The 16,761-nt window shown below is 40.2% G+C and overlaps 1 protein-coding gene across 1 annotated transcript; it reads right to left on the reverse strand.

Annotated features, from left to right (window-relative positions):
- Positions 1-4,033: 4,033 nt before the first annotated feature.
- LOC108436602 (calpain-2 catalytic subunit-like) lies at positions 4,034-15,420 on the reverse strand. The gene is made up of 12 exons (XM_017713198.2): positions 15,146-15,420; positions 14,644-14,713; positions 12,755-12,873; positions 12,507-12,640; positions 10,347-10,515; positions 10,132-10,212; positions 8,848-8,933; positions 8,207-8,281; positions 7,952-8,064; positions 7,144-7,298; positions 7,019-7,030; positions 4,034-4,496 (listed from the first exon to the last, which is right to left on the reverse strand). Exons 1-12 carry the CDS (start codon positions 15,347-15,349, stop codon positions 4,299-4,301), a joined length of 1,416 nt encoding a protein of 471 aa, XP_017568687.2. The 5' UTR covers positions 15,350-15,420; the 3' UTR covers positions 4,034-4,298.
- Positions 15,421-16,761: the final 1,341 nt, after the last annotated feature.

Here is a 16,761-nt window from a genome sequence, read left to right on the forward strand (position 1 = left end):
ATTCAGTCACCAAAGAAAGGTAAATATTGTTTGATTCTACTTTTTTTTATAAAGTATGCACAATGTAAAGCCGTTTTCTTTCTTTTTTTTTTTTTTGGACGAGGGAGGCAAGAATGAACTTGGCGAAGGAAATCAGAGGTTTTTGGCATGCTGCGAGGTGAAGTGTTCCAAGGCATCCCATTTTAAAACCTGTGATCTAGAATCGATCTAGGAGGCATTTACTGGCAATGTTAGATCTGGATCTCATATAATTCTTGATTCTTGCTTGCCTACAATTGATTGGCTAAGCATGGATACATCCACTATCAAGTCAATCACCAACGGCATTTTGTACATACTGGGAATGGAGCTCACACTCAGCATATTGAAAGGGCCTGGCAAAATTACAAAGAGGGCATCTATAGGTGCACAGCAGCACTGCTGTGTCTGATCCACTTAGACCAGTGCAACACACACCACCACCACATCAGTATTACTGCAGTGCTGAGGATGATCCACCACCTAAATAGTACCTGCTCTGTGGGGGTCCATGGGGTTCCTGACCACTGAAGAACAGGATAACAGAGTATCAAAGAAACAGATGGACTACAGTCTGTAACTATAGAACTACAGAGTGCAGCTATACAGTAAGAGGAGCTGATAAAATGGACAATGAGTGTAGAAACCAGATGGTCATAATGTTATGCTTGATTGGTGTAACTTTCTATGTATGATTACAGGTTGTTATAGTTGTATCATTAAAATTACTCTAGCTTGTTAACTTAGGTAATGTTGGTTACTTCATAATACTCACTAACCAGGTCAAAGCAGTTTGAAAAAGTTGTCTTCTCAAAAGATCAGATATCTGAAGAGTACAGCATCACTAACAGCTCTACTCTAAATGGCTTCATCTTTGTATCTAGTTTTGCGGATACAGGCAAATGATATGAAAAGCATCATAATAGTCTATTCAGGGGATCTTAACTTAATGTCGTAGTTATTTATTTACAGTGATGTTTAAGCTTTGTAGCGTGGCAAATTACAGCATTCCTTAATTCAGGTAGATATTCATAATACACTATATTTCCAAAAGTATTCACTCACCCAACCACATCACTGAATTCAGGTGTTCCAATCACTTCCATGGCCACAGGTGTATAAAGCCAAGCACCCAGGCCTGCAGACTGCTTCTACAGACATTAGTGAAAGAATGGGTCGCTCTCAGGAGCTCAGTGAATTCCAGCGTGGTACCGTGATCGGACGCCACCTGTGCAGCAAGTCCAGTCGTGAAATTTCCTCACTACTAAAAATTACACAGTCGACTGTCAGTGGTATTATAACAAAGTGGAAGCGACTGGGAACGACAGCAACTCAGCCATGAAGTGGTTGGCCACGTAAAATGACAGAGCGGGGTCAGCGGATGCTGAGGGGCATAGTGCGCAGAGGTCACCAACTTTCTGCAGAGTCAATCACTACAGACCTCCAAACTTCATGCGGCCTTCAGATCAGCTCAAGAACAGCATAGAGAGCTTCATGGAATGGCTTTCCATGGCTGAGCAGCTGCATCCAAGCCTTACATCACCAAGCGCAAAGCAAAGCATGGAATGCAGTGGTGTAAAGCGCCGCCACTGGACTCTAGAGCAGTGGAGACGTGTTCTCTGGAGTGACGAATCACACTTCTCTGTCTGGCAATCCGATGAACGAGTCTGGGTTTGGTGGTTGCCAGGAGACGGTACTTGTCAGACTGTATTGTGCCAAGTGTAAAGTTTGGTGGAGGGGGGATTATGGTGTGGGGCAGTTTTTCAGGAGTTGGGCTCGGCCCCTTAGTTCCAGTGAAAGGAACGGCCCCTTCCTGTTCCAACATGACTGAGCACCAGTGCACAAAGCAGGTCCATAAAGACTTGGATGAGCGAGTTTGGTGTGGAAGAACTTGACTGGCCTGCACAGAGTCCTGACCTCAACCCAATAGAACTCCTTTGGGATGAATTAGAGCGGAGACTGTGAGCCAGGCCTTCTCGTCCAACATCAGTGTCTGACCTCACAAATGCGCTTATGGAAGAACAAATTTGGCAAAAATCGGTTGAGTAATAAGGAAGTTGTGGCTGATTTAATGTTGAGGCTCATCATTTCTCAATACAAGTGAGTTTGTTCACAAGTGGATCTTGACCTCTCCAACCTGACGCTCAGATGTATCGCCTCAGACAGATAATAACAGACAACACGGCATCTAGATATGTTTATCTATGATCTAACTGGTCATGAGGAACAGGAATGTCTTACTTCCTGCTCTAAAATGCAGGGTTGGGCTAAAATAAGGCTCCGCCTAATGACTCAAACTCTGTGTTTTGGTAGTGACATGAAAATGAGTATATTAAACCACATTAAGCCCCATCAGCACAAGAACTGCACACTGGGGGCTTCATGAAATGCATTTTCATGGCCGAGCAGCTGCATACAAGCATATGATCACTACATGCAATGCTAAGTATCGCCTGGAGTGGCATAAAGCAACCTCTCGTCGAGCATCAGTGCCTGACCTCACCATGACTGAATGGCCACAAATTCCCAAAGACACACAAAATCTAGTGGAAATTTTCCTAGATGAGGAAGTGGAGGCTGTTGCTCTTATAGCTGCAAAAGGGGCCAAACTCCAATTAATGCCCATAGTTTTGGAATGGGATGTACAACAAGCTCATACAGGTGTAATGGTCAGGTGTCCACATACTTTAGCCATATAGTGTACTTTCATTTTACACTGTGTTTTGGAAATAAAAAGAGTTTACTTTAGTATTTTTTTTGGGGGGGGGGGGTCATAGGTTTAAAAAATATTGGCTCCTCCATTATTAATATTCTTTGAAGCCTCCTCTGGTGAGAATAACAGCGCTAAGCTGCTTTTAGTAATGCTTAATAAGGTCGGAGAACACTTGTTGTGGGATCACTCCTCCATGTATTTATCTTCTTGATATTCTTGGGTCTTCAGTTGTGGGCTGACCTCTCCAGTACACCATAACTTTCCAGCGGGGTTCAAATCTGGAGCCGGAGAAGGCCATTGCAAGACTTTGACAATTTCTGTGTGGATTTTGCTAACAGTTCCACAGATTTTAAGCTAAAATCTCTTGGTATTTAGTGAAAGTCATTATGTCAGTGATTTTTATGAGAGTTCCAACGTTCCAGTGGCACATTGCAAAGTTCAGGTGCTGCATGTTGTGGCCCGCTCCCAGGATACGCCTTCTAGAGTTGACAGCAGCCGTTGATTTTATGATACTGCTGAAAATTAGACTTTTAAAATGATAGTGGGGCTCACTTTTCCTGCAAGTAGAAATGGCTTAGACCCGGAGTTCCTTATTTGGAATGAAGTCTACAAAATGAAGCATGACCTCAGAAGTCTGTATGAGGCTGAAACGCATGATATTTAGTTTAATTTTAATCACAACGTCAAAATTGCATGTCACATATCCAAAACGTTGAGCACACATAGAAAAAGAATTCACATTAAAACAGGAGGAAGCGATGAATTTTCCTTTTATGATTTCCGATTCCCAGATTTAAGAGGATAATTATTTCATCTCATTCGAAATCATTTAAAAATTTGCTAGGAAATGTTTTTTTTTTTTTTAATAAAACGTTTAGGACCATATTTATTGATTTCTATGCACCTGTTTCTTTGTTCTTTGTCATTTTTCTGGCACATTTCTATATAAGTGGTTTTCACCCTCTGGGTCGTGGCCCACAAGTGGGTCTGGGCGGTATGGGTAGAAGGTCATTGGCAGTCATTTTTTACATTTATTTACATTTAACAAACTATTTGCAAAAATAAAACATGAAAAATACCTTCATATTTAGGTTGAGCCCAGTGATTTATCTTGCAAAGTGCATGACCAATGTAGCCTACATAGCTAACTAAATATGTTTATATTTGGCTGTAAAACACTTTTAGTTTTTACTCATCTGGAATTCTTGCATTATGGATAAATGGCCACACACTGGAAAACTGAAGGCTGTTTAATACATTGCATGATTATATGAGGGAAGTTCAATGATTTCATGAGTTCAATTGATTTTCATGTTATATTTGCTTGCATTTGACACAGTTCAAACTTCTAATGGACCATCAATGGCTTTATTGTGGGTTGAGTGGGCTACTAGTTTGATAGGAACACAACAAGTTCCTAACTTTCACTACAAGAAGTGGAACAATATGTTATTTCTCAAGAAAAGACATTAGAGCTTTATAAGGTTCATGTTGTCTTTCTATTGACTGCTTTTCTATTTCTTTATACTGTATTATAGCACAGCTGGACTCCAGAGCTGAAGTAGGCTTATTTCTCATAAAACACCCTCAGCAGGAATCTGCCCACTTGGTTCGCGTGACTGGTGGTGGGGATGATGACGTACTCTCCAGGCGACAGCTCAAAACGCTGGCACACCTCGCGCTTCAGGTGGGGCTCGGATATAAAGACGGCCTTCGTGCGGGACAGAACCTCAGGGCTCAAGTGAATACTCTTGCGGTCTTTATACTGCAACACATACAGAGGACAAAAAAAACAACATTAGATTTAATGTGGTGTACAGTGACTGGCTACAGTCCTCTGGATGTGATCCATACATGGAAACTAAGCTGCAAATATACATTGTTGTCACATAAACTAATGCATTCATGCGTATCAACTTATTCAAGTCTAATTCTGAGGGTAAAGGAGAGGTTGGAAAACAGTGATGCAAAAATGAGTTTTAATTGGTTGATAGTCCCACAAATGACATAAGTGGAATAAGATCCATGGCAAATGTAGGATATGGGCCCTTTAAGATTTGCGTGAGGTGTAAACGTACATATGGAAGCATTAGATGTCAAAAAGAAAAACAGAATGAAAAAGTTATTCGGAGTGGTTTGGAGTGAAATGCTCCGTCCTAGAGAAACATAAGAGTCAGAATTGTTTATAGTGGTTTGATGGGAACCAGGCATCTGAAGAGTTCAACACCTCTAAACGCTCCCTCCCAGAAAACTCTTATGCCTCTGAAATGGTTATGAATGCATTGCTTGGTGCCAGAGGCAACGACCCTTATTCATCAAAGTTGCGTTCAGTCAAATCTGATCGTAAAATGATAAAAAAAAAAAAAAAAACGTAAAAATTACGCAGTTTTGTCATTCATTGGTTTTATTTTTGATGTATTATCAGCACATACTGAGAGGTACTTACAGCCCAGTTAGTAAAACAGGCGTAAATATTCCCACCGCACCGGACAACTGTGCTTACTGCCCCCTAGTGTGTGTCTTCAGTAATGTGTATGTGGTGTCTCATTGCATGGATGGATAAGATTGCGGCGGGGAAAATCCCCCATTGTGGGACTAATAAGCGATTCTCGATCTTATTCAACATTACCTGTAAAAACTAGCCACGTGTAGATTCACTGGTTATTTTGGATAGTACATAAAGTGTGTAACTTATGTGTTGTAGACATTGTGAGCTCTGGTTCCTATCAGCACCACTGGGAAGAGATCAAAGTCGGGAAACCATTTCATATCAATCCACTACAATCTGAACAACTTTGTTTACATCTCAGATCCTGAAATATGCAAAAATCAAGGTTCCACAAGCGACAGGTCAAACCTGAATTTACACTAATTAATGAAATGAAACATTCATCAGGTTCACGTAGTAGGGTTGCCAAGTCTCATGGTTTTGGCCTGAGGCCTGGGATTTTGGGTCTTAATCGCTCTGTTCAAAGAAATCTCAATTAATGGACAACCTACATGCTTAGAACAAACTTGCAGGTGGCTGTTTTGTTCTTTCTGTGTGACGGCCACCATAAGGGGCATATCTTATACATGCTTATATCGCTTTTATGTCACTAATATGGTATGATGTGATTCTGACAGATGGGATAGAGTGATGTGATTTTGCCCGATGTGAAGAGCTGGAGCACAGGGGTACTTTCTTGCTCCACGGCTGCTCTGATACCAGAGACATGGGAAGTGGGGGCCCTGAGGGGGCTGTAGCACCCCAAGATATCAGAATTGTTGAACTGCAAAAGCTAAAAACAATAGCAGAAAATAACGAAGGACCCTGGATGATTTGATCATAAGTGGGCAGCAATAAATGCAGGTGTGAACAGGGTTCAGTGTGTCTTGGAGACACATTGTGATCCAGTCTCTCAAACCACCTTCGGAAGTAGTCAGGGACGTGTAACATTTACAGTGTAAACACTAAAACATCTGAGCCATCTCCATCAGAGATGAAAGCAGCTACGTAGCTTCATTTTTCACCTCTACAATTTGTTTACAGGTCACATTAGCGGTTCATGTGGTCTAAATACCTGTAACGCTTTCATTTATAGACTCAAGGTACATTTGTGTCTGACAACAAACTGGTACCTTTCTTCCAGTTCCGAAATCCCAAAATCAAGCCACTCAAGACGGACGTCAATACCAAATGTAAACAGGGCCCAAGTTCCTCAGATCGGCTAATGAGGTGTTCGATTTTAAATGCCTGTTTGGTTTGATCCCTTAAATGGCCAGGACCCACTAGTAGCCACAAGGTTTTATTATGCAGTACTATAGCCTAAGAATTACTCAACTAGTTTACGTTGGCGTCTTTGTAGTTACTAAGTCATAAGCCTTAGTATGTATCAACCCTGGGGAATTGGGAACTTTGTCTCTTCGTCATTCACCATCAATGCTATATTACATTACTCTCTATCACAAATTCTAGCATAAAAGTCATATATATTTTTTTCTGATGGACAAAAAAGACATTTGAAAGGGGTTTTCACTTCACTTGAATAGCCCTGTAGTTGGGTAGCAAGACATGTGGCATGATATTGCCACATGCAGTGGCAAAAGTTCTCTTGAACCTCTCTGACCTTGTGCACCCAGTGACTGTAGGCGTATTTTTTTACTTTTGTAGTGTTTACCCAATCACTGCCTGGTTTGAATGATGTACAGACATTAGGACGTGACTGGAAGGCTAATGTTCCCTCTCATTCACTATTGGCCATTTTCACAGCAGGTTCATTACTTTGTCTTGTTTGCCCTACACACCTCTTTTGGGACCTGAAAAACAAACACACACCAACGAATACTGTTATTTTTTTAGCCAATGTGTTCACGGCTAAATTTACTGATAGAGATATTGAGACATGCATTGGATTAGCGTCATATGTTACCGGATAGACAGCAAAGCAGGTGCTGCTGATATCATTTCCAAGCTGTTTCTGCTTGCGAATGTCTTTCTGCATCAGACCCACAAGAACGGAGCAGCTTTTCCTATCTTTCTGGCCGTCCAGCTTTATCAAAAACTGCCGGTTAGATCTGAATGTAGCTGGAAAAGACACACATTCATGGTATATACACTTATCATTCACTTTTTATCATGCACTTCTACTGACTCACCACTTTATATGATCCACCTATAGATACACCAGCTGGACAATTTATTTACAGTACCTTGCTTCAACACTCATTGTCCATTTTTTCAGGCCCATTGACAATATAGGCACAAGTCAATCAGACACAGCAATGCAGCTGGAGTGCTTTAGCACTGCAATATAATTAGTTATTTTATGTTTTACAAAATGTCAGAGACCCTCTTGTAAGGACTGGACATTAAGCTCTTAGGAGTAAGAAATGTTCAAGCTATTAAAAACGTTATATTCCATACAGAAAGTGGACTACATTGAAGCCTTTATTGGTTATTGATTATTAAAAATCTAATAGTATATTTTAATGTGAAAAATCATCAAAAAAGGCACTTTTGGATGTGTTGTTCCAAAAAAATTAAAAAGAAAAAAAACAAAACAAAAGTTTCAGACCTGCTTATAGGTCAACTAAATAGGTGCACGTTTACAGACTGGGATGTCTACAGCACTCGTGTTTTTACCCTGTTATATAAAGTGGCCAGAGAGTGCAAAGATCAGATTAGATTTCATCAACAAACTGGCAAGGGCATCGTATTGGTTAGTACTGCAATGGTACCTTCAAATTCCCAACGGTCCCATTTGCCCATGTGACTGCTGCTTGGAGTTTCTGGAATCAGGTTACAGATCTCCACCTTTGAGTACCTCTCCCTGAAGTCTGAATATGCCATCCTAAAAAGAAACAAAGAGAAAGGCAAAAAGGATGAGAATCACAGGCGGAAAGAGGAATTGACACACTTAACATGCCAGATCTATTCTTACTGTAGGAAAAGGCAGCATCTGAATACAAGGGCACATCAATGAAATAGCTCACCAGAACTCTCCATCATCTACACAGCAATTGAGTTTGGCTTTGACATGCGGTGCGACCTGACGCCACTCCTTGGATCTGTGGAAGATGAAAGGATCTCTCAAATTACCCATTTAAATTATAAAAGAAAGCTTTGAGGGTCAGGGACCGAGCTGGTTGGAGTCAAGACAGTGCTGGCCACAGACAAAATAGGAGGCCATTCTAGGGACATTTAGCGGTTAACTGGTTAAGCGCATACTCCATCACAACAACACAGGCTACGCTCTTAAGTTCTTTGCAGAAACACAGGGAAATTTAAAGGTTAGGGCTAAGTCTAGACTGCCTTGGTCAAGTCTAAGACTAGTCGCAATCAAGTTGATACCAAGTGTGAAGGGATCAAGGTGTAATACCAAGTGTGAAATGGGCCCAATCCCATGGTAACCGTAGCACGATAGTTGGTCTTGATTGAGACCAGGGCCACACTGAAGTAGAGGCCAAGACGGTTCCAATACAACTGAACATAGTGCCTCGAGTTCAGACTCAAGTCTGATTACACTTCAGTAGTACAGCACTAGTGAGCCCTGCTCTGCACCTTTTTACAGCCTAACATAGTGACACAGTATCAGTATCATTCAGTAAGATCCACGGTTTGCCAAGAGACTTACTCATCACTCCAAGCACCTTTCCACTCCTTGTGACCCCAGGGGTTCCTGAGGCGCACCAGCTGCACCAGACATCCACCCACATGAATCTACAGCAGAGAGACACATCAGCAGCTTATGAGCTGATGACTGTCACTTTGGTGAGATCATCACTATATTATTACTTTTCTGATGGGAATATACTCAAATACATCCATCATACAATTGGTTTTTAACTTTGTCACAAAGTAGCATTAGAGAAATCTGGGTCTAGACGTCTAGTGACCAAGCCAGTTGCCACAATGCCAAAGTGGACAAGAAAAATCATTCAAAAAGCAATAAAAGTTATTTGAATAATCAAAATAAGCCTACAGTTGGGAGGTTTCCCTGCTCAAACACACCCACTTTACCTGGCAATTATCAGATAAGTATAATTAGGTTTGTTGGAGCAGGTTAATCATTAAACTGTGGTGGACACTGGCCCTCCAGGACCATAGTTGTGCACCCCTGGATTGGCCAATGAAAACCAATAACCAGTGTTGAGGGTAGTGTTGTAGTCAAAACCACTAGAGTCTGAGTCAAGACGAATACATTGTAGGAGTCGTGTCCAAGTCAAGACTAAAACTTTGTAATAGTGGAGTCTGAGTCAAGACCAATGCTTGTCTTGACTTGTAGTTCTCAAGTCTAAGCCCAGACCAAAGCTTTGTAGTTGTTGAGTTTGAGTCAAGAGTCAGAATTTGTAGAAATTGAATCTGAATCAAGACCAAAACTGTGTAGTTGTTGAGTTTCAGTCAAGAGCAAGACTTTATATTTGTCAAGTCAAAACCAAGACCTTGTAGTCAAGTCTGAGTCAACACCAAAACTTTGTAGGGAAATCTGTGTCAAGACTAAACAGACTAAATGAAGTCAAGACCAAGATTTTTGAGTAGTGGATTCTGAGTTACGACAAAACCTTTGTTGTAAAGGGAGTCTGAATCAAGACCAAGACATTGTAGGATTCTAGTCCATGTAATGATTGATACTTGTAATTGTCAAGTCCAAAATTTGGTAATTGTTAAATCTGAGTTAAGACCAAAAATATCTGAGTTAATCTGAGTTAAGACCAAGATTTTGAAGTAGTTGAGTCCAAACCAAGACTTAAACTTTGCAGTTGTCAAGTCCAAGTCAAGACCAAAACTTTGTAGTTGTTGGGTCTGAGTTGTTTGTTTCTGAGCTCTTGTCACGTTTCCCAATTAGTTTGCGCCGCCACTTCCCCAGACCACTACCACAAAATGTAATGTTGATGATGGCAAAATGTTTGTGTCTGACCTCCTCTGCCCCTGTAATGGAGTAGGCATGTCTCTTGACCAGCTGTTCTTTGGTCACAGCTTCTTTTTCATATGCAGTGCCCTGAAAATACAACATATTGGAGTATAAGAGCTTTTTAAACTTTTTTTATATATTTTTTTATAGTTCTGTCACCTTAACAAAACTCTAAGACAGCTTTGGTGCTAATATTAACTCTATGTTTATAGCTTACTCACGGATATAGATGTGCTCAGCAGAGAGCCACGACTCAGAGACTGCTTCATGATATTAAACAGGTTGAAAGGAGCTTTGCTGAGCTGGTAACATTCCCCAATGCCTCCAGTGAAGTCCTCGAAGCCTTCAGTAGCACATCCTCCTTTCAGAGCCTCATAGCTTCCAATCACTCTGAAGAGTAATCAGAGACTCACTGCTTTAAAGCCTCAATAGGAACAGCATTTCGAAATCAACAATACAAGCTTTCAAATAAGAGTATTAGTAGACTATGGACATAATTATTGAATTCAGGTGTTTCAGCCACACCCATTGCCAACAGGTGGATAAATTTAGCCTTGCCGTCTCGATAGACAAACACTGGCAGTCGAATGCTAGATTTGCCCTGGTAAACTGTGAGTGCTGTTATTGTGGAATGGAATAATCAGCTCAGCAACGAAGTGGTAAACGACACAAACTCACAGAGTGGGTGAGTGCTGAAGTGCTCAGTGCCTATCTTCTGTTGAATCACTCACTAAAAAGTTCCAAAGTGCCTCTGGAATCAATATCAGCAAAGGAACTGCATGTTGGGATGGGTTTCTATGGCTGAGCAGCTGCACACAAGCCTAAGATCTAAATGCACAATGCCAAGAGTCAGATGGAATGGTGTAAAGTGACTGCACTGTGCCAACTGTAAAGTTTGGTAGAGGAGGGATAATGATATGGGGTTGGCCTAGAACCCTTAGTTCCAGTGAAGGGAAATCTTAATGTTTTAGCATAGCAAGACATTTTGGACAATTCTATGCTTCCAACTTTGTAGGAACAGTTTGGGGAAGAACATTTTCTGTTCCATGATTGAGCCCCAATGCACAAAGCAATGTCCATAAAGGCCTAGCTGGGAGTGGAAGAACTTGACCAAATCTTATAGAGCTCTGACCTCAACCCCATCAAACACCACTGGAATGAACTAGAAGGGAGATCATGAGCCAAACCATCTTGTCCAACATCAGTGTCTGATCTCACAAATGCTCTTCTGAATGTATGGAGAAAAATTCCCACACTCCAAAATCTTATAGAAAGTTTCCCAGAACAGTGAAGCTGTTAAAGCTGCAAAGGGGCAACAACTCAATATTAATGCCTATGGATTCGTGTTTCATAGTAAAGTTAGCCAGGTAACGGAATATGTGGACATCTGATTGGCCATTTGAGCTGCTTAACATGCCTGCTAAACACTGACTTGAATATATGTTGCTAGACTAAACATTGTCACTGTATTACGGCCAATCAAAATCCGCCAAGATTGATGATCATGAAAAAGAGGACATAGCTAATTTGAACTGATGTAGTTTCTTCAAGATGTAAGATGTAGGGGTCAGCAATACACAAATAAAATAATCCTCCTCTGCTGTAAAATAAAGCTCTGCTGATCATTCAGCACAGTTTTAACAATAAATGGTCTTCAGCGCTGGAGTTCATGTAGAACTGCTAATTCACCTTTTAGCCCTGAAGGTTGGCACCAGACCACTGGTCACCATAGCAACACAGACAGCCTAGCTAGTAGCTAACAAACAGGCAAAGAGAAAGACAAACATCATTAATTTGGACATGGATTAATTTGCATTTAGAAAGCAGTTAGTTCTTTTCTTGATCAGCCACTAAAAAGTCGCAAAGCTGAGGTCAGCTTCTCATTCGCCAGCTTCTCATTCACCAGCTTCTTGTTTGAATTTTCATGTTCCACCTTAAATGGTGCAGGAGTTAGCTACATAGTTGGCTACATTCTGGCACCTCAGGCACCATTTAAGGTGGAAAGGGAAAATTTGAACAAGAAGCTGGCGAATGAGAAGCAACTTCAGCCTCATAACAAGTGTAACAAGAAACTACACTACTGTTGTGGAAAAGTTTCCTGCCAGAGATGCGAGAAAAGTAGCTATAGCTGAAGCTTAAAGCAGAGCAAAGTACCTCTGTTTTCATTATTATTAGATTTTTTTAATCTATACTAGGACATTAGCACATACTGAGACATATTTACAGCCAAGATGGTGAAACATTACTTCAGTAAAATGAACATATGTTACGGCTCCTAGGATCCTAGGATGGTTCCATTTTTTTGAAACTTGACAAAATGGCTCTTCTTAGCATTTGGCTTGCCGACCCCTGTCTTAGTGGATCGTCCCACATGCACTCACTTTGCATAGGCCTTCTCCAGCAGTGCACTCCAGAACTCACTTCTTTTGGCTGAGTGAACGAACAACAACTCTCCGTCTTTGGTGGGCAGCTTGTCATCGATGACCACGTCCACCCACTTTCCATACTGCCACAGCTGTGGAGAGAAAAGTGTCCAAAACAATAGCACCACGATAGCTACCTTCTCTATCATTCTAGACCTTTTTTAAACATTTGTCTCCTGATGAAAAGTTAAACGGGAGAATCTGACCTGAAAGTGAAAGATTCCAGCATAGCCCTTCATGAAGCTCTGCTCAGGATGAATCACTTGTGCCAGAATGTCTTGGTTCAGAGTCAGAGAGGCAATGGCAGCCATCAGCCAGCAGTCACCTGCAGGGATGAATGTACATCATTTTCCCAACAGCATGTAAGTTAAATGAAACTGCCTGTAATTTAGTTGCTACCTTCCATGCTAGGATCCAAACATCTGATACCACTACCAAGAACAGTTTATATTTTATCATAAAAATGGTGGAAATACAGTCTGTTTGTCCTTGTTATTCAAGAAAGCATCATTTAAACATCAAATACTGATATTTAAATATTGAATATGTGAATATTAATGAAGAATGTGTAATGTAATAATGGAACCGTCAGCTGACCGCTAGTCTCAGTTCTCTGCAAGGAAGTGGGATGACTCAGCTTTTTGAACTGAATTCAGGGGCTGAAGTTATGGGTTTAAGTTAGATCTAAATCTAAATCTATTTAGGGATTTTAGTCAGAATTGCGTAATTTATGGTTTTAAATTCTGGGTTTAAGTTAGTTCTATGTAATTTAGGGTTTCATGTGTTGGGATTAAGTTAGATATGTCATTTTGAGATTAACGTTATGGGTTTAAATTAGATGTATGTGATTTAAGGGTTTAAGGTATTGATTTAAGTTAGACCTGTGTAATTTGCTGTTTAAAGTAAATTTATGTAATTTATGGTTAAGTTATGGGTTTAGGTAAGATCTCTATAATGTAGGGGTTTAAGTAAAATTTATGCAATTTAGGTGTTTATGTTAGGGATTTTGGTTACATCTATGTAATTTAGAGGTTTATGAGTTATGTTAGATCTATAGAATTTATGGGTTTCAGTCAGAATTGTATAATTTATGGGTTTAAGTGTTGGGTTTCAGTTAGATATATGTAATGTATGAGTATAAATGATTGATTTAAGTTAGATCTGTATAATTTAGTGTTTAAGATAGATTTATATAATTGTATGGGCTTCAGCTATGGGTTAGATCTATGCAATTTGCAGCTTTACATTATGGGTTTAGGTTTGATCTGTGCAATTCAGAGGTTTTAGTTAGATCTATGTGATTTAGGAGTATAAGATATGGGTTTTGGTTATATAGATGTAGCATAGGGGTTTAAACTATGGGTTCAAATTAGATCTATGAAATTTGGGAGCATAAGTTAGATTTACATCATTTTAGACATTTAATTTATGGGTTTAAATCAGATTTACACAGTTTAGAGGTTTACGTTGTGGTTTTAAGTTGAATACACATAATTTAGCAGTTTAAGTTATGGGTTTAAATTGGATTTATGTATTTTACTGTAGAGAAACTTGCTGACTTTATTTACAACTACAGTTTTTACAGTGGTGATGATAGGATACAGGGTTAATGTGGTCTACAGTGCAAGCATTCACCATATAAGTCTGACAACGTTTCATTGACACAAATGGCCAATTTTCACACAGTTACATGTATTAGTTTAGTATGTTTACCAAGAGAAAAATGATGAAAACTAACAACAGTTGTAACAGTGACTGTTCAATAAATAGTGTCATTCATGAGTATTAACAGCAGTCAGTATTGATACTGATATGCACCAAAACATCAGTGGAAATAATAGTGCACCTTATCTATCTCTCTGATCTTTAGAGTTGGTGACGTCATTGCTCAGTCAAATTACAGCTTCATAGAACAGAGAGGCTGTTTAACTGGTTCAGGGAGTTTCAGCTAAAAGAGCGCAACAACAGCTAGCATACTATTTCAGTGTTAGGTAGGAAGGTGTGTGTGTGAACAAGTGCACATTCTGCCAGTCTGACTGCAGTAAGAATGACATGGATGTTTTAGGCAGAAATGTCTTGCTATTTCTCCACTTACCCAGATCTCCTTGGCAGATGTCAGTCCTCGTGGCCCCATCAGTGATGAACTTGGGTTCCGAGCACAGCTCCTGCAGAACAGAACGAGCAGCTGAATGGACACACCTACTCCTACATGTGCTGCCTTGCATTTGCTCTGTGTGGAAGCTGCTGAAGATCTTACACTACTTGTACAGTTTGCTTAGGTTGAAATAACGATGGGCCATGAAACTGATTTTGGAAGTCTTGGACTAATGCTTTGAAGCTAAATGTACTGTGTAGTGTTCAAAGACCACACTTCATTTATTTTATTTCAAGTCAAAACGGCCAAAGTACAAGTTATTCATTATAATCGGAAGATTAAATATAAGACAATCCAATGTTAAAGCACAAGGAAGGGGGTTACAGTTATCTGAAGACATATTTATTTAACAGTTAGTACATCTGCTTTCCTCCACAGGTCCTGAAGTTACAGACAGGGATAACCACTAAAGCTAAAGATGTTAGCCTTCAGCAGCACTTACTCTTGGTCTTTTCCATTGCACTCCTCTGGCTTTGGATGAGTTTGGTCCAAGTTCCTCAAATCCCAGGGACTCAGGGGCAGCTGGGAATATGGGGTCAGAAAAGAGTTGTCCACTGCTCTGACATTGCCTCCTCAGAGCTTCAAAATCTTGGTCCAGGTACTTGATGGCATGCCTCTTGGCCAAAGTGGAGGCCGATCCTGGCATTCTTCTCTTTAAATGTGTTGAATCACAGTATGGGTGTTTTGAGTTCAGAAGTGAAGCGACTTAAGAGCCTCTCCGCCCCTCCAGAGCACTTTTCAGGCGGGGTGTGTCTGTCATGAACGAGTTTGCCGGGCTTTTAGGAGGGACAAGAAGAGAAATTAGGGTTAAGCAAATCTTCTTGGATACTTTCAGTTTCAGGTACAGTATATAAAAAGTGTAAGCAATGTAGCTTTATTTGAGTAATTTATTAATTTAATGTGTGTGTTTCACTGTAAAAAGTGGCTTGTTAGATGTACTTAAAAAATGATTTCATGTAGTAACAAGCACTTGAACTAGTTTTTTTAAATATATCTGATCAGCTGCTTTTTACAGTGCAGAGCTGAAAACCCTAATATGTAATGCTGTGACATGACAGCAGGAAGAAATATGTGTCTATGAATGTTTACACATATAGATCTTTTTAAATGAACCAGACTCAGTTCTGCTGAAGTGAATTAGCTGCAAATGATCTCAGTGCTTTTTGTGTTTGCTGTGTAAACAGCCTTTAAAGGGAACTTGGTTCTCTTTCTGGTTCTCTTTGGCACTGATGATGTGAAAAAAGTCTGGGATAGCAACAATAGCTGAAGTAACAGACCATTAGCATTTGTCTGTTTATCTAAAAAACTGACCACATTTCTCTGTGTAAATTTTAAGCCATGTGCTATCTACTGTGGCTTTCTGTGATGTCAATGTAGCCTTAACTCAACAGAATGACAACATGCTGACATGCAAACACTCCTGAGTGATTAAACAGTGCTTGGGGTCTGAGCAGTGCTGCCCGTCAACACAGAATGTCAGGGCAGTGTGCCCACCTTCATGAAAAACAATGACTTTTAATTTTTGGATGCGCCTCATCTGGTGTGTGGTGGCCTTAAGACGCAAATGCTTGGACCCCCACGATCGCCACTTGCAATATAATTTGTAGACTGCTATTAACCTTTTATAGTCCAGAGAAATCAATGTGTTATACATCAGTTTCAGATGAAAAGTAAATGGAAGCTCCTTTGGAGCTTGAAACGAACTTTTCTGCAAGGGTGTGTTAGTTAGATTGGCCCATAAACATTAAATACTGCATCTGTGGGTTGCCAGAATTGTATGTTTTCAGTGCAACACCCTCCCCACATATAAAAAGCAAACAGACTCTCATGACTTATAGCTTTTAATACGCTAACAGTGCTGTTTCTTGCTACAGAAACCCATTGGAAATCATTCCTACCCACTACGTACTGGAAGATTGTGGTTCCTATGTACAGTAAGCCACAAATTTCTGAAACCGTGAGGCAAAATGCAAAGCAGGTGTGAGGTGTTTTGTTTTCCACAATCAAATGTGCACAAATTATTTTGACCACAAAGCAAATCTTTCTGATGCCACCTTG

Source organism: Pygocentrus nattereri, chromosome 25 (assembly GCF_015220715.1).
Source record: "Pygocentrus nattereri isolate fPygNat1 chromosome 25, fPygNat1.pri, whole genome shotgun sequence".
In the NCBI taxonomy this organism is placed as follows: Eukaryota; Metazoa; Chordata; class Actinopteri; order Characiformes; family Serrasalmidae; genus Pygocentrus; species Pygocentrus nattereri.

What these genes read in the sequence shown, in the direction of transcription:
- LOC108436602 (XM_017713198.2), bottom strand. Translation starts at nt 15,349, where the DNA reads ATGCCAGGATCGGCCTCCACTTTGGCCAAGAGGCATGCCATCAAGTAC. An exon ending in CTGGAATCTTTCACTTTCAG is followed by an intron (nt 12,641 to 12,754) that starts GTCAGATTCTCC and finishes TTCTCTCCACAG; the next exon opens with CTGTGGCAGTATGGAAAGTG. An exon ending in CCATTACAGGGGCAGAGGAG is followed by an intron (nt 8,934 to 10,131) that starts GTCAGACACAAA and finishes TCTCTGCTGTAG; the next exon opens with ATTCATGTGGGTGGATGTCT.